Source organism: Glycine max, chromosome 20, assembly GCF_000004515.6.
Source record: "Glycine max cultivar Williams 82 chromosome 20, Glycine_max_v4.0, whole genome shotgun sequence".
Lineage (NCBI taxonomy): Eukaryota > Viridiplantae > Streptophyta > Magnoliopsida > Fabales > Fabaceae > Glycine > Glycine max.
This window is the reverse complement of record NC_038256.2, coordinates 35,197,930-35,222,017: the sequence shown is the minus strand read 5'-3', so window position 1 is coordinate 35,222,017 and position 24,088 is coordinate 35,197,930. Positions and strand designations below refer to the sequence as shown.

General features: G+C 32.7%; 2 protein-coding genes across 4 annotated transcripts; both read left to right on the top strand.

Moving 5' to 3' along the window:
- Positions 1-7,594: 7,594 nt before the first annotated feature.
- LOC100801531 (uncharacterized) lies at positions 7,595-18,119 on the top strand. 3 transcript variants are annotated; one of them, XM_006605816.4, is made up of 16 exons: positions 7,595-7,770; positions 8,642-9,056; positions 9,344-9,587; positions 10,553-10,827; positions 11,257-11,400; positions 11,522-12,304; positions 12,432-12,526; positions 13,378-13,437; positions 13,563-13,651; positions 13,760-13,825; positions 14,608-15,222; positions 15,729-15,803; positions 15,952-16,022; positions 16,208-16,265; positions 16,704-16,947; positions 17,180-18,119. In XM_006605816.4, exons 1-16 carry the CDS (start codon positions 7,716-7,718, stop codon positions 17,833-17,835), a joined length of 3,945 nt encoding a protein of 1,314 aa, XP_006605879.1. In that variant the 5' UTR covers positions 7,595-7,715; the 3' UTR covers positions 17,836-18,119. The 3 variants fall into 3 exon arrangements, with proteins under 3 accessions (XP_006605879.1, XP_006605880.1, XP_040869158.1); XM_006605817.4 differs by having other exon boundaries at positions 7,618-7,770; positions 8,500-9,056; XM_041013224.1 differs by lacking the exons at positions 7,595-7,770; positions 8,642-9,056; positions 9,344-9,587 and adding an exon at positions 10,012-10,159.
- A 674-nt stretch (positions 18,120-18,793) lies between these two features.
- Positions 18,794-22,473, top strand: LOC100802588 (lipoyl synthase, chloroplastic). The gene is made up of 7 exons (XM_003555825.5): positions 18,794-19,399; positions 19,619-19,782; positions 20,838-20,928; positions 21,029-21,186; positions 21,374-21,545; positions 21,820-21,930; positions 22,120-22,473. The coding sequence occupies exons 1-7, from the start codon at positions 19,088-19,090 to the stop codon at positions 22,204-22,206; spliced, it is 1,095 nt and encodes a 364-aa protein (XP_003555873.1). The 5' UTR covers positions 18,794-19,087; the 3' UTR covers positions 22,207-22,473.
- Positions 22,474-24,088: the final 1,615 nt, after the last annotated feature.

Sequence of the window (24,088 nt, the reverse complement as noted above, 5' to 3'; positions counted from 1 at the left end):
CCTTTAACATTTTCTTTTTAGGCCTCAAAAATCAAATGTATATTTCATATTACACTCGTTAATGTCAGCGTACCATGTCTGCATGTAACACTTTCAAGGAAATTGCTAACTCCATAAAATAAATATTATTTCTTTATTGAAATAAATGTTATGCGCCGTCAATAGTGATTTGATATGTTTTAAGGATAAAAATCAAAGAACTTTACACAAAGACTATGATTAAAATTTACTCATTTTACATGAACCAAAAATATTGATTTCAAAATTTAGAAGATGAAAAAAAAAGGACTAAAACTAAAACGCCATTTTACAAGAATTAAAAAATATTCAAGTCTCTACTTTTTTTACATTGGTCACTAAGATTAAGTTTTTTTTCTTAAGTTTCTCATAAATTTTAGGTTGAGCTTTTTCTTAAGTTTCTCATAAATTTTAGGTTGAAAATGTTAAGTTATTCCTATGTTTGATATGCATATTTTAAAAATTATTCCTAAAAGTTTAACGTTCTTAATAATTTTTTAATTAAGTATGAGAAGGGGTGTATCTCATTCCTGAACATATTTTAGATATATTAAACATATTTATGGCATTCCTAAGAAACATGGTTTTGAGAAATATAATTCCAAGAAACATAATTCCTAATAATGGAAAAAGATTTCGTTTACAAAAATACCCATGATTAAGTAATGAAAACATTAAATAATTTGTATAATTATAAGTTTAAATTTCTTTATCATTATTGTACCAGAAAAATGATTAATTATAATACTTAAACATTAAATATTCCAATTACTCAAATTTAAAGTATATGTGATTTTTTATATTTTTAATCTAATAAATATTTTTTATTAAATACTACTCATTTTTTTCTCTTATTTAGTGTTTAAATATTATATAACAAAGTAAAAAAGATAAATATAATATATATCGAGTCCAGTAAAAGAAATTCTTAAAGACAATAATTATAAAATATTTATTACAATAATTTAAATTTGTATAGAAAAAAAAATGAAATATTATTTGCATAGTAATAAGAATTGCATTTTTTTAATAATGTAAATTTTAAGGATCCTTAAATAACCTTTAATTATATGGTGCATCCTTAAATAACTCTTATCTCACAATAAGAATGATAACTAAGAAAAATTAGGATTCTCAATGTGAGTTATGTGTACTTTTTTTCTTTTAAATTACAACATATAATTAAGTTTTATTTAAGTTTTTCAGCCCTTTCAAAATTTTAAATCCAATTTATAGTTTCTCTAAAATTTTAATGTCTAGTTTTAGTCTGTCAATTTTTTATCATCAAAATTGTCATTGGACTTAACTCACATTTGGTAAGTGATTATACAAGTTGTGTCCACCTGGTTGTCATTTAGATGTCGAATAGGATAGGATGCCATATGTTTTCTATTGTTATTGGTTAAACATTAATTTTTTTAAAGTTAAAATTGTTATGAATGTGTATATTGACTTGATCAACATACTACTCAATTCAAAGGGATTTGTTTTAGAAAGTAGTTGAGATTTGTACTTAGGTTGTGATCCCTTAAAAGGATGAAGAGTTTGAGAAACACCTCAAACAAGTGAGAAATCTTCATTACAACAATTTTTTTGGTTTGAACCTTGGGTACTTATACATAATTTGTTGTCACTTAAAAATGAAGTGTGATGTCGTGGGTGAAGCATGGCATAAATGTGTCTCTATTTATAGGTTTTTATGTAACAATAGGTCATTTGTAATGGATGCACATAGGTTTACTATCTTTATAGGGTTTATTGTTTTTTATTTGTTATTGTGATGTCAGGGATAACATGTGGGTTATTGTGAGATAAGGTTGATGGTATTGTCATTGTTATTGTGAGATTTTTTATTAATATTTTTTCAAGTGTCTTGTACATTAATAACAATTAAGGTTTGCTAATTATATTTTTTTACTACTACAAATAAGGTAATATTTATTATAATTGAATATGAATTGCTTTCAATGATGGTTTTAAAACTTGTCACAAAATATGTTGCGTTATGCAAAAAAGAAAAAATTACATATAGTTTTATGATGGTTTTTTTTATAAAAAAAAAAAAAACTGTCATAGAAAACTCAACATCAATAACGATTTTCTACAAAATCATTGTAGAATATGGAGTTTTCTATGACGATTGTCCTGAAACTGTCATATTTTGTAATTTTTTTAAAATATTTATTTTGTTTTATAATCAACCCAACCTATAATAAACAAATTCATGCAATCCAGACAAAAAACAAATACAATAAACAATTTTAGGCAGTCAAAACCAAATTATAAATTAATTAATATCAATAAATATGTTGTAAATGACATGTACAATATGAAACATAGTCAAACATTGGTCAATGCATTATTTTTACATTTCAAAATTCAACTAAACTTTGAGCATCCTTTGAATGTGGTGCTTCCATTTGTTTGCTCTCTCCTCATTAGTATCCTCCAGTAGGCTAACTTCAAGTCTTTATACTTACAATTACATGTCACACTCACAGTATATATGTTTAATTTCACTATCTTTTTTTTTAGAATGTTGGTCTTAATATCATAACAACTAGAATGGGGACCTGACTTTCAAAATGGCAATAAAGAATCAATGATAAATTTGATCATGCATCAAACTTAATTATTATACTTCCAATCCAATGAAAAAGCAAAGTACCCAATATTATTACCTTAGCAAGTAAAATCTAGTGCCCAATATTATTCTCATGAAGGTTCACATTTTCCTATAGAAGAAATAAGAAACTTGATTATTAAAAAAATCAACAGTTTGACCCTTGATTAGTCTTTTACAACTAATCTCTATTCTTGTTCATGTAAAACTACAACTCAAAGATATTGTACATTAAGAATTTTTATTGTGCATAAGATATCCTATTTGAATACAATAGTAAATTTGAAGTGCCTTTAAGAAAGAAACTATAATTTGTCTTATTATTATGTACAAGTAACAAACTAACAAATATAAAAATCTGAATCACTTTCCTTTGGTGCCAACTTCAAAATCTTCAAAGAAAAGAAGAAGAATAGAATAAGAAATAGAAAATAAGTATAGAGAATAAAAAATTGATTAAAACATCTTGTAAAAATTTGCAAGTCAACTAGTTGGTGGTAAAAGTGTGTGTAGCTATATATCATTTTTCTTGTAGTGCAGATTTACCTAGCAGTGCATATTGTAAATGACACAAAAAGAGTAACAAATGCCCACACATGTAGAAAGAAAAACAAAATGAATTAGACCTTGAATTGAATGTGGCAAGCATAATGTTAATAACTTATACGAGAACTACCTAAAAAATAAAGGATATGGAAAGGAATCAAGTATGGCAGGGCATTTTCCAATCAACTTTAGATTAGTAGGAGTTAAATTCATTGGAGCAGCAGACATGACTACCTTTGTAGTAGCATTGCAACAACACAATTGGTAAAACCGCATTTTTTGGCCCCTAAAATTTTATGTATAGACTTATCCATAGTGGTAATTCATTGCACAATATGTACATCACATTGCCGAAATTTAATATACCACATTATACTCACAATAATGATTACATTATAATAGAAACGGAAGAAATAAAAATAAGGAAAAAGAATATACTAGTCCACTTTTGCTGGTAGCTTTGTGCAGAATTATCTCAAAGAATTTATTTTGTTGTAACAAACATGAAAACATGTAAATAAGTTAGCATTTATCCTTTGATTATTTCGAGTAGGTTTATTCACTTTTTTGCTACTGCAAACAATAAAAAAAGTATATTAGTAATAAGTTTCAATCACACATGCACATATATCAAAAGGACATACAGATCAACAAAAAACGAATCAACATATGGATTTTGAAAAATACATTTAAAAGATTATCCTGAAAACACTTTAGCCACATAAATAATAGGTAAAACCAAGAGTGTAGAGGCTTGAAAAAGTGCAAAATTGACAATATACTTGCCAAATCAACTGATCATTGCCAATTTTAGTAGTATTAATCAGGACACATAAAATTATTCATTGCATACTACAAATCATTCCAACTCTTTAGTAGCAATAGGTCTAGTAAGCTTGTGCTTTTTCAGTGTCTTGGACAGAAGCTTGGACCTTCATGAAATAAAAAAAAAATCAATACTCAAAAAGTTGCAATTTATCCTTATACAATACCAGACCTAATTTTTAACATGTTTTCATTAAACAATACTTAGAAAAGTTAACAAGACTTTTTACTAATGCATTAGCATTGAAGGAAAAGGTTATTCCAAGTCCTATAACTGACATGAAATTTAGTGAATATATAGTCAAGAAAATAAAATCCTAGTTCTATATATGACAATCACACTATGATAAATGAAAGGGAACTTCAGAAACACTTTTAACCAAATTTGTCTTAAGCAACATCACAGTTATGTCTAAATCATGTTATGATCTCCAAATTGAGTATGAAATTTTAGCATGTAGTAGTCATGAGCATACACTCATATTGCCCCCTAAAATTAATAAATATATAAATTTAGTGTTGCAACAATATCAAGTTGGTTTTCACTATATTTACTCTTTTATAAACAACCTAAGCTAATTGCACAAATGGGCAACTATAAATTTCAAAAGACAAAGACTAAAACCTGACAACAATGCAACATGAATAAATGTAATAAAAAATACAAAAAAAATAAAAGCATTGATGTCAACAATGAATAATGGAAAATACAATAAGGATTTGCATAATTTTTTCAATATCTCAAAAAGAAGATGAAGTCTAAAACCTGACAATGATATGTAGTAGCTGATTTCAAAAACTTTCTATAAACACAAATAACACATCCTTTGTGTGGGGCTTCAAAACTACTTGTACTTTATCAACACGAGGTTTAGCTACAATAACAATTCGATCAATGTATGGCTTGTTGAACTTTATAGCTTTTTGTCAACTAGTAGTGAATACCTTAACATCAACAAACAAACCATAAGGATGAATTGAAGAGGTTCATTCCTGATAATAAGGATTTGCCTTACTTAAGTGGGGGAAATTGCATTCTTTGTTGCCTCGTAAACTTCAACAGTTTTTGTGGTCAATAATTGCACATGAGGTTCAACATTTGTCTTCGCCATAAACCACTATTTTTTTTCAGTCGTGACCCATTTCTTTAGTTGAAAAAAGAGAACGAGTGAGAAAGAAAATAATTTAATTTGACTGGGTATTTAAGAAAACCTAGAAGCTTCTTACAAACAAGGAAATTACCAAATGGATGTCATATTATTAGGATGAGGGAAAAACAAATAAATTGTGAAATAATTCCAATATCTAGCCATAGGACACAGTAATTGCAGTAATCAACTAATTAAAAGTGCATGCCTTTTGGTCATCATTACATTACCACATACATAGATGCATCCCTAACAAGGCATAACATATAACCAAAAGATATAAAAATGGAGGTTTTATAGTTTTAATGGTTTCCACATGAGGTTCAACCCACTTTGCAGCTTATGCCTTTTTTCTTCGGGGCCTAAAATAAACAGGGAAGACATTGAAATGAAGAAGCCATATGATTTGCTTGTAGTAATAAAGAAATAAAATAAACCTTGTATTTGTAATTAATTAACATGTCAAAAGAAATAGTGTGTTGTCGTAACTATTCATCGCCAAGGAAATCAATCCTTCCAGCATTGCTTCACATGAGTCCTCTCCCAAAGGAAAAACCCTAGCAATGAGTTCCTTCAATTCTTCCTTGCTAAGAAAAAGGATTAATCTCACCACTCACTTATCTTCCTCTTCCATCCATGGCATCGCCTCGAGGAAATCCACACACTCCTCGAATAGGAGTTCCAACGCCATTGATAATAGATCTAGCGCCGTTGACACACAGTGAGGGAGAGAGAAATTGAAGTGAGGAAGCTACAATGGTGACAATAGTGCAGGATGAGGGATTCGACGACGACACAGGGCAGAAAGAGAAAGGGCACGAGAGATATAGGTTCAAGATGAGTGTGAGAGAGACTGAGAGAACACAAGAATAATAACATTTGATTCCTATTGATTTCAAAGACGGTTTTTAAAAAAACCATCATGGAACACTTGATTTCTATAACGATTTTTATAAAAACCGTTGTTAAAAGGATTCAATTATTTACAAAACTACCACTGGGTTTTGGACGATGACAATTTTGGAAAAATTGTCTTAGATTCAACGTTGTTAAAAATCATTTTTGTAGTAGTGTTTTCTCTTGGGCAAGAAAATGTATATTGTAGATGTATTCCTTTACATGGGGTGTTTTGTGAAAGTACCCTATTTGTAGTATCAGGGTAGATAAGACACCCATTTAAGGTTTTAATTGTTAATACATGACCTCTTATGTATTGTTAAAGAGTTAGGGAACAAAGGTCATGTAAATATGTTGTGCTAGATTAAGCCTAAGTCATGTGAATAAGGTCGTTTGGAAGTGCGCTTAATGAGTTAGCTGAAGGCAAGGATGCTTTGGAGTTGCCCAACTATGCATACTATAAGGTTAACATATTCCTATAAATGATAGGGGATATAACTAATATCATGAGTTCAACCAAGGTGATAATGCTTATTGGTTATGGAAGTCGGTGTGAGTAAGCATATGTGTGAAGTTTAGAAGTTGGAGTGGCTTGTGAGGTAGGCAGGTTATGAAAGAGGTATATGATGACTTTGATCATGTGGATAAATATGTAGTGGGAGAATTGTAAATGAAAAATTTGATAATGTGTAATATTTTGTTCCTTTACTTGGTGATATTATATTCCCTTTGGTGGACAAAGTGTGGGATCCGGGGAAGGAACTGAATGTGGTGTTGGTAAAGAAAATGTGGATATTGGACAAAGAGTTGAATGTGGTGTGTGATGGGGAAGGTGTCGATATTGGACAACGAGTTGAATATGTGGTGTTGGTGAGCAAGGAAAGATATGCCTTATGGGTTTTGTCTAATCAAATAGGTATTTATCCAAAAAAAAATGTTATTTCATGATTGAAATCTCGATGCAGAGATTGGGTTCCTCGATGAAGATGTAGAGATTGGAGAGTGCAACCTCCTTTGTGATGACCATCGATTTTAAGAGTGATGCTACAATGGCCGCCAACTATAAAGGAGGTGAGAGACTCTGAAGGCTCAGAGATTATTAGGAAAAAAAAAAAAAACCTGTGTGAAGGATGTATGAAATAATGACAATGACTATATGAATCTAATGTTAATTAAAACTGTTGCACCATATACCACTTATGGCCATGCTAACATTAGTCTTAAAATAAATCAACAATATTATAATTTAAAAATATTTTAGTAAAATTTATATATTATTATATATTTTTATACTAACTCAAATAAATTAATGATTAATTTTCAACGATTTAAATTTTTATTTTTTTAATTAAATAATTTTTTAAAAAACTATCTTATATTTTTTCAACAAAGTAACTAACTCTATCCATCAATTTTTTTCTTCCTAAAATCAAAATGCATATTCTTGTTTAGGAGAGGAAATTTAACCCTTTTTTTTTAATTTTCTTCCCAGCATAAGTAATTTTGGGAGATAAACGATTGTCAACCGTGGAGTTGACGGTGACCACATTTCCCAAATCGGATAAAGGGCCCTGATTTCGTAAATCTTGCGGGACCCTTTCTCTCTTCTCCACCACTCCAATTTACCCCCAAACGAACCTCAGCTTCTCTCTTCTTCCATGCTCTTTCTCTCTCTACAATTCGATCTCCTCCTCAATCCTCTGGTCAATGCAGGTACTCTCTCGCCGCTTTTCCACTCTCTCTGCATTCCCCCTTTCCTCAATTCTTTCTCTGCTTCCCTCACACTGCTCCAATTTTGCATGCATTTCATCGAACCCTAGTTTTTTTGTTTTTTGTTTTTTTTTGGGGGATTCGGATTCTGAGGTTGCGAGTGTTTTTCGCTCGCTTGAATTTTGTTTTCGGGTGGCAATTTTGAATTTCGAATCCTTTTGCTCGCGCGTTCTTTTAGCTGAATTCCATTATCTTCTCATTCTTCGTTGTTTTACACTCAAGCTCGTTGGTTCAAACTTCGAACTGTTATTGCTTCGTTATTTTCAGCAATGTGCGTTTTGTTCAGTAACTTCTGTGTGCCGAGGAACCACGCCAACACTCGTTTACTGTAATTTTAGTTTATCTGTAATTGCATAGCATTGTTATGTATTGTATGAGCAAAATAAGGTTTATTTTCATCCGGTTTTTTTATTGTATCTTTAAGTTAAAGCCGCTTATATTTTATGGTTCTGCAGTTTTTGTACAGTTATGTGGTTTGTTTTGTATGTAAAAAGTAGTTTGAGTTTCTGCAAGGTTTGTCAACATTTTTGTGCATCTTGGTAAGGCGTGGTGTGGCATTAACCATTGGGTCACTTTTTTTGAGGTGTACATGGTGTCAGTGATCTTAAGTGCGGGTTGAAATTGTATAAAGTTGTGTATTGATTATAGTTCGTGGTTATTGACTTATTGCAGATACATTTCAAGTATCTGATTACTCGTACTTGTTTATGGTTTAATGGCTTGCTGTTAAGAGATCCTTTACTGTTTGAGTTGCTAAGAGAAAGTATGGTGGAAGACGCTGGATATATGTTTAGTTAACACTGTCGTATGGCAGGAAATACTAGATTTGATTTAAGTGCAGCTAAATCAGACGAATTGGCTTTCAAGGGGAGTTTTACAAATGGGCAGAGAGGGAATTTGACGAATGGCACTTTGGACAGGTCTACAAGCTTTCGTGAGGGTAATGAGGGGCAGATGTTTATTTCGGGTGCTAATATGTCGCGGGGGAATTCCACATCAGCAGGGGATTTGGCTTCTGTTGCTCAATGTTTAATGTTAGATCCAATAACCATGGGAGATCAAAAATATACTAGGTCAGGTGAGTTAAGACGAGTCCTGGGGATATCTTTTGGAAATATTCTTGAAGATTGTGCTTTTGGAACTGCTAATCTGAAGGCTCCCCCTCCAGTGGCTACTGAGGAACTAAAACGATTCAAAGCAAGTGTACAAGAGGCTTCTGTCAGGGCTAGGTAGTTTGAGGAACTTTATACAATACCATTAATTCTTTCTTAAAGTCACACCAATCTAATCTTTCTCCCCATTCAATATAACTTTCAATCAATTATGTCACAAAGAGCTTGCGTTTGCTGCATGTATAGCTGAATGCCTATCATGTTATTAGTTTTTCTTTTCCTTCTCTGTTTTTGGAATTTATTTTGACTAATTGTCCTGAAAACTGTTTAAAAACTGATGACTTGAAGTTTGTTTATTGTCACTTGAGTAGTCCTCTGTTCTGAAGTTTTAAGATTCCTCTCAGATATAGATCAAAAAGGTTGGATGAATCTTTAGACAAATTGAACAAATGTTGGGAGGCTGTAAGCTTAAAGAAGCAACTTTGGAACGATTTGGTGCCAAATGAAAGGCTGGGTGGATCTCACTTCTCGAAGATGGGAAGTCAGACTCATCGAAGACCATCAGAGCTTGTGAATCAAAGACCAGAGAACAGACCTAAGAATGTCATTCTGAATAAGCGCATCCGTACATCAGTTGCTGAGACACGGGTTTGTAGCCAGTGTTTTTAATTAACTGTTGCATTTCCTGTAGCAACATGTCAATTACTTATTATTGCATTTTTCATTGTAAACCTTATTAGGAGAATAGAATTCCAATTGTACCAAAACCTAAAATAGAATTGTTCTGGTGCATAGGAGTTAAATTGGGTAAGGTATAGCATGGTAATAATCTTCTCTTGATTCTGGATATATATATATATATATATATATATATATATATATATATATATATATATATATATATATATATATATATATATATATATATATTTGTTGCACATGCATGTGTTTCTCTGAAGATTTGGATGACATACTATGGTAATTGACCTGAGTGGAACACTGGGATATTTAATGTTGCAACCTTATCAGGCATTTTAATTTTAATAAGGATCCATATGACTGAATTTTAACGGTTTTGGTTGAGGATGTGCCAAGTTAGATATCTGATATTTCCAATAATCACTATTTAAGAAGGAAACACAAGCAAAGGAGGAACCAAGGTAGGGGATTGTGTCTTTGGAAGAGACTAACAGACTGACCAACACCAAGCATTAAAACATGTATGTATAAGAAGGCCGTAAAGGAACATAAATAGAGAAATTTTACAATCAAGAAGCAAGAGATTCTCTGCTTGCAGAAATACTAACAGATGTACTCTTATTTTTAACTGTACCTCTGCTGTCAATATATTTGTTGTAAATATCTGGAGGAACTTGACTTAAAATATTTTGTATTGCATGTCTGACTTGTTGAAGGCCATCACTTATTGTAAACAATCATTGATAACTAATTGCTGCTTTGTTTTTCTTTTTCTTGGATACTGACCATGCCATGTTCTTTTTATTTATTCTTTACCTAAATCCTAATTGCTACATATTCTTCTGCCTTATCTTAACTTCATTTTTTTCAACATTCATATTGACTCTATATATGTTTTGTTGGAAAAATACTAGGCTGAAGGACTAAGTAATAGCTTTGCAAGGCAGCCCTTGGCCATGGGAAAGGATAGAGACAACATCAAGGATGGTAGCAGAGGCTGTGATATTTTTGAAGAGAAGATTCGAAGATTACCAGGTGGAGAAACATGGGATAGAAAAATGAAAAGAAAACGTTCCGTGGGTACTGTTGTTGCCAGATCCATTGATGGTGAAGGAGAGCTGAAAAAGGTTATGCATATAAGGCTAGCTAATGAGTCAGGTCCGCAGGGTTCTGATGCCCAAGGTTTGAGGTAATGAAAATTTATGAAATGCTTTGGTTTCTGATTTCTCTTATTGTCAAGAAATGGCGATGATTACTGAGGTCTGAAAAGTGATCTCACCAGCTGTAAACATGAGTTATGGAACATGTTAGTGCATATCAGGTCAATTTATTGTGTTGAATTATGAACATTTTGTGTTTATGCATGCAAATCAACTTATCAAGTCAAATGATCATATTGAATTTTTAGGAATATTTTGTGTTTATGCAGTTATTACTTCCTTCATAAAAAAACATATTTATTGGAGAAGAGTAAAAAGCTGCGAAGATGGGTAATATGAGATGGACTGACTTCTGGACATGTTATTACTAAGGGGCATTTAATGATAGTACATAACTGGTATTCAATAACATATAACAGCAAAGAATAAACTTTTTTGCAACATTCTGTTTCTCACAGATCAGGATATTCTGGCAGTAATAGCAAGCTTGATGGTGCTTCCGTGCCTGCCACTTTTACGACTGCCAATAATGAGCAAGAAAAGGTGTCAAGGGGTTCAGTGGATGGATCAAATAAGGAACGGGTTGTGCTTAAAGGAAATAAGTATGTATCTGTCATTCATATCCATGATGCATCTATATAGTCCTTTGCTATAAACAGCTTTTAATTCTCTAATATAACATTATATTACAACTTTAAAACTAATCTCATTTTTTTTTCCTAGGTTTAATGTTCGCAACAATAATTATACAGGTGGTATCCATACTTTGACAAAAGGAAAAGCTTCAAGGCCACCTCGAACTGGTGCTTTGATGGCTGGAAACTCATCTTCTGTTCCTTGTTCTTCTGAAATACTTGATGCTGAGGAACAACCTTCAAATGTGAACAAGCCTCATTCAGTAAGTGGTACTATAAATCGTAAGCGTCCTTTGCCTGTAGGATCATCTTCATCTCCTATGGCCCAATGGGTTGGACAGAGACCCCAAAAAATTTCTCGCACTCGAAGAGCAAATGTGGTATCCCCTGTCCCAAGTTCTGATGAAGTGCATACGTCATTAGAAGGTTGTTCCCCTTCGGATGTCATTACCAGAAAGACTACTGCTGCAACTAGTGGATTTCTTATTTCCAATGGTGCTATCAACGGTGGCATTCACCCAGGGAAAATGAAACATGAAAGTGTTTCATCCCCAACCAAATTATCTGAAAGTGAAGAATCTGGTGCAGGAGAAAATGGTGAAAGTAAAATGGAGAAAGGATTGGAAAGTAATGAAGTTGATGGAAGTGCCATAAATAATTCTTATAATACAAGTTCCTCCATGTTAACATCGAAAAAGAAAAAAATACCCAACAAGGAAGAGGTTGGAGATGGTCTGCGTAGACAGGGAAGGGGTAGTAGGGGCTCTTCAGTTTTGAAGAATGGCATCTCACCAATGAAAGAGAAGTTAGAGACTCCAACCTTGATGAAGCCAATTAAAAATATGAAGCCTGCTTCTGAAAAGAATGGAAGGTATAATTCTCTCTCTCTCTCTCTTTTGGTAGTGGAAACAAAAGGGGCACCTTCCCACTACAATAAAGAAGATTAGTGGTGTTTTTTTTTTCTTCTTTTTCTTTTTTAAAAACTGTCTTTGTTTCAGTAAATCAGGGCGTCCTCCTTTGAAGAAATCATGCGATAGGAAATCTATTACTCGTATTGGTCATCCATCAACTAACAATTCCCCAGATATTGCAGGTATACCCATCTGTTTGAGCAACAACTTATTGCATTAAATGAAATGGAATTATTTAAAATGTTATACTTGTCAATATGATAAAATTTTATTTCTTATCTTTTTATACCTATCTGGATACTTTAATATAAACCTTAATAATGCTTTCCAACTCCTGATACTTTTGCTTGCAATCTGTTAATGCCCCTCCTCTTTTTTACCCTTGATTCTTCCAGAAGAAAACCCTAAATCATATGCTAAATCCTAACTTCTTCTGTCACGCGTCACTGATGTTTTCTTTTATGAGTGTCAGCAACACACTCAATACTATTAGTTAAAATTTATTGAATGCTACAAAATCATGAGCGGGTCTCATTAAATAAGAAGTGAGGCTAAAAGAGTTCTTAACAAAACTGAAGAAGAAAAAGAGATAAATTGAAAAGGAGAGAAAAAACCTTTCAGGAAACAAAGTGTTATTATGATTTGCAACTGATTTCTGTTACAAGAGCTCTGGAACAGTTAGTTATTACTAACTAACCTTCTAACAAACTCTTAACTAACTTGATAACTGTCATAGTTAAGTGAGTGTGCAGTTGAATACTGCACCTCCTTTTCTACTACTCTAATAGAGGCCCACAAAATTGTTATTTCCAATAAATTTCAGTTAATGGTAAAGTGTCTCAAAAGGAGTTTGTTGCTTGTTTCTCTTTTATATACTTGCTCTGTTTAAAAGGGGGTCTGTTAGTTATCAAGTTAATTCTCATTAGTATTTTCTGGGAAACTTTGTGTGTACAAGATTTATGTGATTGCGTATTGCTTGTTCATATTCACTTTGAAATTTTTGTATAATGTACTAAACCATCTGAAACGCCAGTGGAGGATGATGATCGTGAGGAACTTTTAGCTGCTGCTAACTTTGCTAGCAATGCCAGCTGTATGTAACTAAACTCAAAACTGGTTTATGCTTTTGCAGTTTTATACTTGCCAGTTGCCACATTTGGTGTGTATGCATATATATTTAAAAAAATTCCATTTATATGTTGCTTTTGGTCTTGGCAGATATTGGCTGTTCTAGTTCATTTTGGAAGAAACTGGAACCTATCTTTTCTCCTGTCAGCTTGAAAGACATGTCCTACTTGAAGCAGCTGGTGGGTGCTTTTACTATATTTGCTTTTATGAAATTTATGTGGCCCTTACTGGAAGCATTGCTTTCCCCTCCTTTTATGTTAACCATTTTATGTTATTCTTGGCATCAGGTTAAAACAACAGAGGCTGATCTAAGATGTTTGTCTCAGATGCTAGGCATTGGAAGTGATGCACTGGTAATGCATAAGAAGCTAATATTTCATATTTCCAGTATTTTGTCTCTTTGTTAGCTCATAACTAACAATTGGCATGGTAAACTTGGAATAATTTTTAACTACTATTTTATTGAGCATGTTTCTTCCTAGTTGCAACTTGCAATCTGGATTTGACTTTCCATCTAGCTTGAGTACATTTATTTTGTTGATTGCATGAACGACCTCCAAAGTAAATCAATCTAAATATCAATTCTAAATGGACTATCTCATTTTATACTTTCTGTCATAATATTCTTCCATTCTTTTGCATCATATACATTAGCCAATAAGATGCATCTCATTGCATGGACATGGTAACACCTCTTATATAATTTGATCACTGAGATTTCTGTCTTTATGATATTTCATTCTCTCCCATAATTGAGACGAGTCAATAGTGTGCAGCTGATGGCATCAATACCTCTTCCTGAACATGCTTAATGAAATCTGTCTGTTTCTCTCTTAGGAAAATTTTAGGTTCTGATCCATTTGTTATTTAAAGTATTGCATGTGATGATTAAAGTCATCATGCTACATTGAAAAAATGTGGCGCATAAATTTCAAAATAGGAGACATGAACTGAAATGTTAATGAGTTTATATTGTTAGTGTAAAGATTTTTACATTATCAACTAATCAAAAATCATCTTAGATATGACTTTTACATTAATTATTACAAAAGTCAACCATTTTCAATTATATTTGAATTAAAAATTCAATGTTAATCATCCAATTTTTAAATTTGTCTTTCATTTACATTCTCAGGATAGACTTACACATACGGAAAGCCCTCTGTCACAAAGTTCTATCTCTAGAGCAAGAGAGAGAAGCATTGTAAATCAAACTGATTCCAAGGAGATATCCTCAATGGATGACATGGTTGGTCAACATCTGGATGTTAGTATTTTGTGCCAACAAATGGATTCAGAAGGAAACAAACTTGTGCCTTTGTATCAAAGAGTATTGACAGCTCTGATCATTGATGAAGAAATTGTTGAAGATGGAAATATGCCTTCTCTTTGTGAAAGAGATGACTCTCCTCAGGTGGCTTGTCACTTTCAGGATGTTGAGAACCAATCCAGCATCAGGATGGATTTTGAATTCAACTCTGACAAGGTTTCTTGTAATGGGAATGCTACCTTTACTAGTTGCACAGACATCCATGATCAAGAACTTGGTATTTTTCTGCAAATGAATCAGGGATCATTGCATCTAGAAACTGAGAGGGTGTCCATGTTATCTGAAAATGGTAATGATGAGTCAATGGGTATGCATGGAGTTTCTTGTTCAGCATCTTTCAGTTGCCATTTTGAGCAAATGAGTATGGAGGATAAACTCTTACTGGAGCTACAGAGTGTTGGCCTATATCCAGAACCAGTGGTAACCTTCTTATTTTAAGAAACTTTAGAAAGCCAATGGTCTTTGTGGTTTATTTATATGGGAGGTTTTCTGTATGTTTCAACAACTGTCTTTGCTCTTTTTTTCTTTCTTTCTATTCTATGCATGCATGAACGCACCATGCATGACATTGGATTGTTAGAGATATTAACTATTTGTGGTTTTATCGTTAACTTCCCCTATTTATTATCTAAGTTAAATTAAATTTCAGGACTGTAAAGGTAGCCTGTGCATTGTGTATGTTTCAAACCTAATAACTCTTGTTTGATATTGTTAGGGATTTACTATTCATATGCCTATGCCTAATTTAATCTTTTAGCATTAGTGATGCTTGAATCTTTCACACAGAACATGATCTTTATGTACTAGCAGATGGACATTATGTTTAAAGAGTTTGCTGACTATTGAATATAATAAATTTTTTGTTCATTTTTAAAAAATCAATGCTTCAACTACTTACTGATCTCCTTATGATTGTCTTCTAAAAGCCTGATCTTGCTGATGGAGATTGTGAAGCTATTAATCAAGATATTATTCAATTACAGAAGGGACTCTTCCAACAGGTTTTGATTCTTTTGTTTTATGATTGATATGTCTGCTGAAATATAAGGCAGTCAATTGTTTAGGGAGCGGAATCTGCTTATGATTTTTAGTTATTCTTGATTTATTTATTTACGTGGTTGCCTATCCTCTATTTGATCAATTTTGCAGGTCAATAAAAAGAGAGAATGCTTTATGAAACTTATTCAAGCAGTAGAACAAGGCAGAGAAATGGAACAAGGGTACAATATTTGATAATATATAATTTATCTTGTTTCATTAATTGATTATATTTTTGATGTTGATAAATTGTTTCATTTGGTTATCCTTTCTATGTTGATAAATTGTTATAGAAGTAGTCTGTATATTGTTTATCTATACACTGACCCTCACCAATAGCTAATATATATATTGTATTAACTTGCAGAGCCCTTGAGCAAGTTGCTATGGACAAACTTGTTGAGTTGGCTCATAAGAAAAAGCTGGTAAATTTTTTTTTTCTGTGCTTTTCTCCTTTTGCTTTGTTCAATGTTGGTTATCAGTATATGTCAATGTATAACTGTGAAAACAGTTTTGTATTTTGTCTGTAAGGACTGTTAGCAGCTAACAGTCCTTACAGACAAAATACAAAACTGTTTTCACAGTTATACATTGACATATACTGATATTGGTAATTTGTAGAATTTGGATGTTGTTGCAAGTTGCAAATGGCAATTGAATTGAGCTATTTGACAGATTATTTGTAATTGAGATACAGTTTATTTTTTGTTATAAAGGTTAGTGTCCCCCCCATGTGTTACCAAGCATGTGGCATGTGCTCTTAGATTATTCTTTTTAAGAATTTTTCTGTGATAGTGCTTTTGTCATGAAAGAGTTAAGGTAACTGGTTTGCACCTTGAAATGTCCCTTGATAATTTTGATAGGCCACCCGTGGAACTAGTGCTGCAAGATATGGACTTTCTAAGGTCTCAAGGCCAGTTGCTCTGGCTTTTATGAAGAGGACTCTTGCTAGATGCCGCAAATTTGAGGGAACAGGGAAAAGTTGCTTTTTGGAGCCTCTCTTTAAAGATGTCCTGTTTGCTGCTCCTGCTCCCGACAACACTGGTTCAGCTGTTGCTGCAAATCTATCACTAACCCGTAATTCTCAACAAGAGTCTGCACCATCAGGTTTCCTACTTTAACCATGTTTTAATTGTTTTGGAAGTATTTGCTATGGTATACATGTACTCAAATAAATTGAGCCTAGGCAGTGAGGCATCATGTTTGTCAAGAAACAATTTCCTTAGGTTATTGCTTTTTGCTTAATTTATATCTCTGTTCTTTCTGAAATCTCTTTGACTAGTAGTATACTTCCAATTTGTTTCTTATTGAGTAATGGATTGGGCCTTTGCTCTTGCAGGTTATTTTCCTTGCAGGGAGCAGGATGTGTTGGGAAATCTAGACCATCCCTCCGACCAGGATTTTGCTATGACTGGACCAATACTAAACAGAGGGAAGAAAAAGGAACTGCTGCTTGATGATGTTGGTGCTAGTCCTTTGCTGAGATCTGCATCAATTCCTGGTAGTTCTTTAATAGGTGGAGCAAAGGGAAAGAGGAGTGAACAAGCCAGGGACAATTCTTCTGGGAGAAATTCTGTTTCAAAAGGTGGTCGTTCTTCTGCAAAGGGTGAGCGTAAAACAAAAGCAAAGTCCAAACCAAAAACAGCTCAACTATCTAGTTCTGGAAATGGATCTCTAAGCAAGTTAATGGAAAATACTAACTCTGAGAATCAATTGGCTTGTGGCTCTAATGAATTTGTTTCCAGTGATGGCAGCAGAAAAAGTAAAGTTGGGTCTGTATCTCATAACTATAATACTAATGATTTGTCCATTGGAACTGAGGAACCCATGGACATCACATTAGACTCCATAGAACTAGGTGTAGGTGATGAACTTGATGGACCTCAAGACCTGGATTCTTGGTTGCTGACCATTGAGGATGATGGTTTGCAAGGTGATGCGATTGGCCTAGACATACCAATGGATGATCTGTCTGGGTTGAATATGCTTTTATGAAGACGAATGCAAGATACGATATGCTCCCAATCCCATGCAGGATTTGATATTTATGAACAGGTGGAAAGCTGCTTATACAATTCATGCTTCTGATAACTGTAACTTGTAATTATGTCCATTCTTTTTGTATACTTATTATCTACAATACCAAAGATAGAAACCCAAAAAAAGGGTTAGAGAAAAAGAAAAATGTAGTCAATTGTTCATATGATCTAGAGTTCTTTAGGTTGTAACTACTACATTCTTCAACAAAATTTTGATCATCCTGTTGGTGATTTCGAAAATCGAAATATGTAATTACCAATGTGACATTTAGATTTACTTTTGTTTTCGTATTAAGTTCATATGATTTTAAATAAAAAAAATGTTATCTTCTTAAAGAAATGATGAAATTTGTATTGTCAATTTTTAAGAAAATGATAAAATTAAGATTATTATTATTATTTGCAAGATTTTAAAGTAAATATATAATATCCTAGATAAAGTAAATAATAAAATAATTTGATATTTTCATATTATTAACGAAAATATGTTAGTTAAAAACATAATTGATGGATTACTAATTTTTTTATTGTTTTTATTACGTGAAATATATGTTTATGGTTCTTAATAAATAATCGAAAATTGTTTTCTTATAATTTTTTTCTTAGCTTATTGTTTTATGATATAATAACAATTTTATTTTTAATTTTTGATTATTTTTCTTTATTTTTAAAAAATTAGTAAATTTTATGTTTGATTTTTAATAAATTTTTTTATTTGTTGTTAGTTCTGTTAAAAAAACTAATAAGAAATAAGAATTTTTATAAAAAATAAACATAAAATTCATAAGTTAAAAAGAGTGTAAAAAAAATTATTGATTTATTAGCAACTCAATATAATTTTTTTTATCAAAACAATCACTGACATTCGAATATATTTTAGTTAGCATAAAATAACTCTGTAAAACAATTTAGAAAAGGAAGAATAAAATCAATGACTTGTTTCCCTGAGTGTCTTTGGAGGCAGGGTTTCATCTGTTCTGTTCTGGTTCTTATTTTCCATTGTTTTGTTCAACTATTTTCACTGACTTTGATTATTATATATAAACCGAACCAATCTCCAAAAATCACATTAACTTTGAATTTCTTGACGGAGAAACCAATGGCTACTGCTGCAACTACAACTACTGCCCCAGATTTTATTGAATGAGAAGAGAAGAGAATCTCCAAACCCAACACTTTGTTTGACATTCCCATTCATTCACGCTAAAATGATTCGTCAATCTCTTTACACCCCTCCTTCCATCACCTTCTCAACCCCATCTCCAAAACGTCACCGTTTCGCTCCTCCTAGTTGGAGAATTCGATGCGACGCGTCGTCGGTGTCGGTGGAGCAGAAGGTTGTTGGGCCTTACCCTGGTGGGCTGGGCCCACACACGGGTAGAGACCCAAACGCGAAGAAGCCAGAGTGGCTGAGGCAGAAAGCTCCTCAGGGCGAAAGGTTCCAAGAGATTAAGGAATCCTTGTCCCATTTGAAGCTCAACACTGTCTGCGAGGAGGCACAGTGCCCCAACATAGGAGAGGTTCCATTTTTTTTTTTTTTTCCTTTCTAAATTCTTTTACACTCGCTCTCGTTTTTTTTTTTTTTTTATTCGCAAATGTTAGTTATGTTAGTTTGTTAGAATGTTAGTTTTGTTAAGGGAAGGAATCGCACCCGTGACCTTTTCCCTCTTCCCTTCTCCCTTGTATTGTTATTTGTTGTTGAGCTTTGGATTGTTATGTGTGTGTGTGTGTGTGGACAGTGTTGGAATGGAGGTGGAGATGGCATTGCAACTGCGACAATCATGCTTCTTGGGGATACTTGCACACGTGGGTGTAGGTTTTGTGCTGTGAAGACCAGCAGAAACCCTCCACCTGCTGATCCTATGGAACCGGAAAATACTGCCAAGGCAATTGCAAGTTGGGGGTGAGTGAGTGTATCTCTGTGTGTGTGCTTTCTGCTATTTATTGTGTATGGTAGTGTGTTTTTTGTTCTTAGATCTATTTGGATTAATTTCTATCAAACTTCTTTCATAAATTAAAATCAACTTATACGCCTCAACTTTTGGTATAAAAGTTGAAGTGTATAGGTTGACTTTAACTTGTGGGAGAAATTATTTCATTTTTCCGCTATAAGTGTTTATAGAAAAGTTTATCTAAAGAGAGTCTATGGCTGGTGCATTCGCTTAGTTTATAGAGATCCTTAGATCATTTATGGAGTAAGATTGTACCTGTGGCGTCTCTTTCGAGCATAGCCAATGATTTCTTTAGGGAATTAGTGCAGATCACATGATGTCATGCAAAGGTGGTTTGAAACTTTACTTGGATAGTTACTCTTTAAATTTTGTTGTTCTGATCTTTATTTCATTCAATGTAAAAAGTAAAAAATATGCGCGGGTAATCTTAGATAGTGCCAAGATGTTGTACCTTTCAAATTGCAGCCACACCTTAGGCCCCAATGAGTTCTTATCTGAAAGTTCAGGGAGTTATTTTCTTGCTAACACAAATATACACAAAATTTGCTTGGTGATAATCAGATAGGTATTTAAGTAATCATTATCATAATAATCAGATAGGTAATTAAGCAATCATCTTGATGGTCGTTACCTTCTTTCAGGATGCATGTGATATACATTACTCTAAATAATTTTATGCAATCTTTTCTAGTTTGTTAAAGATTATCAAATTCACATGTATCTTTTCTTAGGAACCAGGATTAGAAAATAGGTAAAAGAAAAGAAAGATTGTATTCTAGATTTCAAAAGAACAGAACAAAGGAGATAGATCTCTACTCCCAGGGTTCCCCATTTCACAGAGCTAAAGCTCAGTTTATGATTGATACAAAACAGAATGATCTCCTGATGGATCATGAGCTAATTTCTACAAGTTACAATGCCTAGATTGATCATGGGCATATATTTTGTGCTGCTAAAACTTTATTAGATCTCATTCCCTGTTAATTACAAGCTACCTTTTTTGCAGCGTGGATTATATTGTCTTAACAAGTGTGGATCGTGATGATCTGCCTGATGGAGGAAGTGGCCATTTTGCTCAGACTGTCAAAGCTATGAAGGTGCTTTTGTTATATTAAAATGTTGTTTATAATGCATTTTACAAGATATACAATACAAATTGCTAATACATGCTAATTTGTCTTTATAATTGCTTTGCAGAATCTCAAACCCGAGATCATGGTTGAGTGTTTAACTTCTGATTTTCGGGGTGACCTGAAGGCTGTAGAAACTCTGGTTCACTCAGGTTTAGATGTCTTTGCTCACAACATTGAGACAGTCAAACGCCTCCAAAGAATTGTTAGAGATCCTAGGGCGGGGTAAGCTGCATTGTTGATCCAACTGCTTTGTAATATCAACCATAAACCATTGCTTCTTCAAAAGTAAAATAAAAGCTAATATATATATATAATGTCCTTAATGAGAATTGAGGAATAGTTGTTTTACTGGAAATATATATAACGAATGTATAAATATATTTATTTCTTTTATTTTGCATTGTTACAGGTATGAGCAAAGCTTGTCAGTTCTAAAACATGCAAAACATAGCAAGGAGGGTATGATAACAAAAACTTCTATAATGCTGGGCCTTGGAGAATCTGATGATGAGGTGAAGGAAGCAATGGCTGATTTAAGGGCCATCGACGTTGATATTCTGACACTTGGTCAATATTTGCAGGTTTGTTAATGTCACAAATACTTTAATGGTTTCCAGACCTGCTTCTCGTAGATTAGAAACCAAATCTCAAAATCCCATCCATCATGCTTACAGATGGTGCTAATCTTTCATTTGATCTCATAATTTAAAGTTGTGATAACATGTTTTATTGAATCTATACGAGGTTACAGTATGGTTTGCTCAGCTGATAATAGTCATAATAGACCTTGCAGGTCTTTATTATTGATCGTTTACTTGTGGCTTATTGTTAATTCGAAAGATTTTATTGTTGCAGCCAACTCCCTTGCACTTAACTGTCAAAGAGTATGTTACTCCTGAGAAGTTTGATTTCTGGAAAGAATATGGGGAATCTATTGGTTTTCGTTACGTAGCTAGTGGTCCACTGGTAAGCTCTTTGCAAATGCATTAGAATTTGATTTTACCTTTCTTACGGTAGTACTTGACATATGTGTGTTATCATTTTGTGCTTTTAACTGGCGTCCACAATAGGCCAACTTCAGTTGATAAGTTGCTTAATTATCTGATCATCATATCATTAAACTTATGGATTGTTACTGCCCTCTGTGTTTTGCAGGTGAGATCTTCGTACAGGGCTGGGGAGCTGTTTGTCAAGACAATGGTACGGGAAAAGACCAAGAATGTTGCTGACTCGTTGTTATGATCTTTAGGTTCTGCGATTATGTATATTAGGCAACAACAACTGACGAGGTTTTGGCATGTTCATTGCTGAGGAGAAAATGTGTGCGGGCAGAAAATTCAATACTTTTGAAGTCAATCAGCTTTACGTATTCTTTGAACCAGTAATGTTTCTCAATTTTAATTCTTTAGTAAAAATTGACAATATACGTAAGTTAAATTGTGATAGTGAAAAAAGAACAAAAATTTCAAAAGCATTATAAAGCGAAAATGATAATTGGTTTACTTAAAAGGAGGGTGTTTTCTCTTATTTGCATTTGGTTGTTAGTGGCAGTAGCTGTTTTTGTTTGGTTACCATTTTTCTAGTGTAATGGTCACTCTTATTTTGATTTTATCATTCGATAAAATTGAGGGTATCTAAAAGAGAAATACTTAATATTCATGCTTAACACTCACCACAATTTGGTTCGGTCATCTCAATAAGTGGATAAAGAGTGCTTTGGTAATGGAGAAGAAGGTTTCTTCTATGCTTCTATGCTTTGAACTTTTATACCTCGGTTATGCTTGGCTGTTCACGAATTTATTATTGTTAATAATATTTTTGGTTAATAAACTAACAATTTTTTTCCTAAACAAGAAAATATAATGTTAATAACCAATACTTGTTAATAATTAAGTGTATTCCAAGTGTCAAATTCAGGTGTAAGAATAATATCAATGTTTTACAACTAGAAGCATTGTCTTTGACGTTTTGCCGAGGAATTGTTCAATGCTTACAATTTTTTACGTTTTGGTTCAAGTGAAAATAAGTTCATGTTTTATGGAGCAGTTTGGTCCAACTGTCCAAGGTTCTTGATATGAAATTAATTATCCTAATAAATTCAGGTATTGCATTTTAAAAAAACTAAAGACAAGATGTGGTTTGTTCTGGAAAAAAGCTTAGGTTCTACCAAGATATTTTTGTGTAAAAATTATGTGGCTTGGTTTTAGTAAGGTCGTCTTTTTTTTTGTTCTTTCAATGTTATGCTTGAGAAGTTATTGACAAATATAAAATAACTTTTAAGCTTGTTTTACGATAAAAATTCTTGTTTAGAATTAATTTGGTTTACAAGTGCTCTGTTTACTTCGATAGTTTTAAAAGAGAAATCATTTTCTATCCCATGCTTTTTTTTAAAAAATTTAAGTTGTATATGTTCAAGAATTTACTCAATTTTAATTGAATATGACAACTTTCGAATTAAATTTTTTTCTTTTTTTTACATTAATTAGAAATTGAACTTTATATATAGAGATTTTGGTAAAACTTAAGCAAATTTTCGGACTAAACAATTTTCAAATACGTAAAAGTTATTAAAGAGGTTATTTTATAAAATACAGTTTTTATTAGAAGTTATTGTTTAGTTTGTTCTGCATAACTTCTTTTCATGTTTTTGTTTTTTCAAATGAACTTGTATGATCGTTATAAATTTGTTAAAACATTTTCTTTTTTATAAAAATACCAAAAAACATATTTTTTAATGAAAGAAATATGAAATTTTATTCATTAAACACGTTCTTTTTAAGAACTTCTAATAAATATAATCTGAGATGGTGATCCCCGTTTTTTTTTTTGTAATAAATATTAGCCTTCTGGTTTTAGCCCTAATCACATGGGATGCATGCAAAGCTTGGTGGATTCCACTAAGTGTCAGTACCTAATCTCTGTAGCCGTTGTAGATTCTCTCAAATGTTTCCAATTTAATATGATTTTCCCTCAATTTCAAACATTTTAGCATTGAAGAGTTTTTTTTTTATTACCTTATCAAATTAGTGGGTTGGGTAGGGTTCACTCTCTACGATAGGTGTTCTTTAAGGAATAATCGGACCAGTGGGGGAAAAACTCACTATGACCAATTCTTTAGCTTATA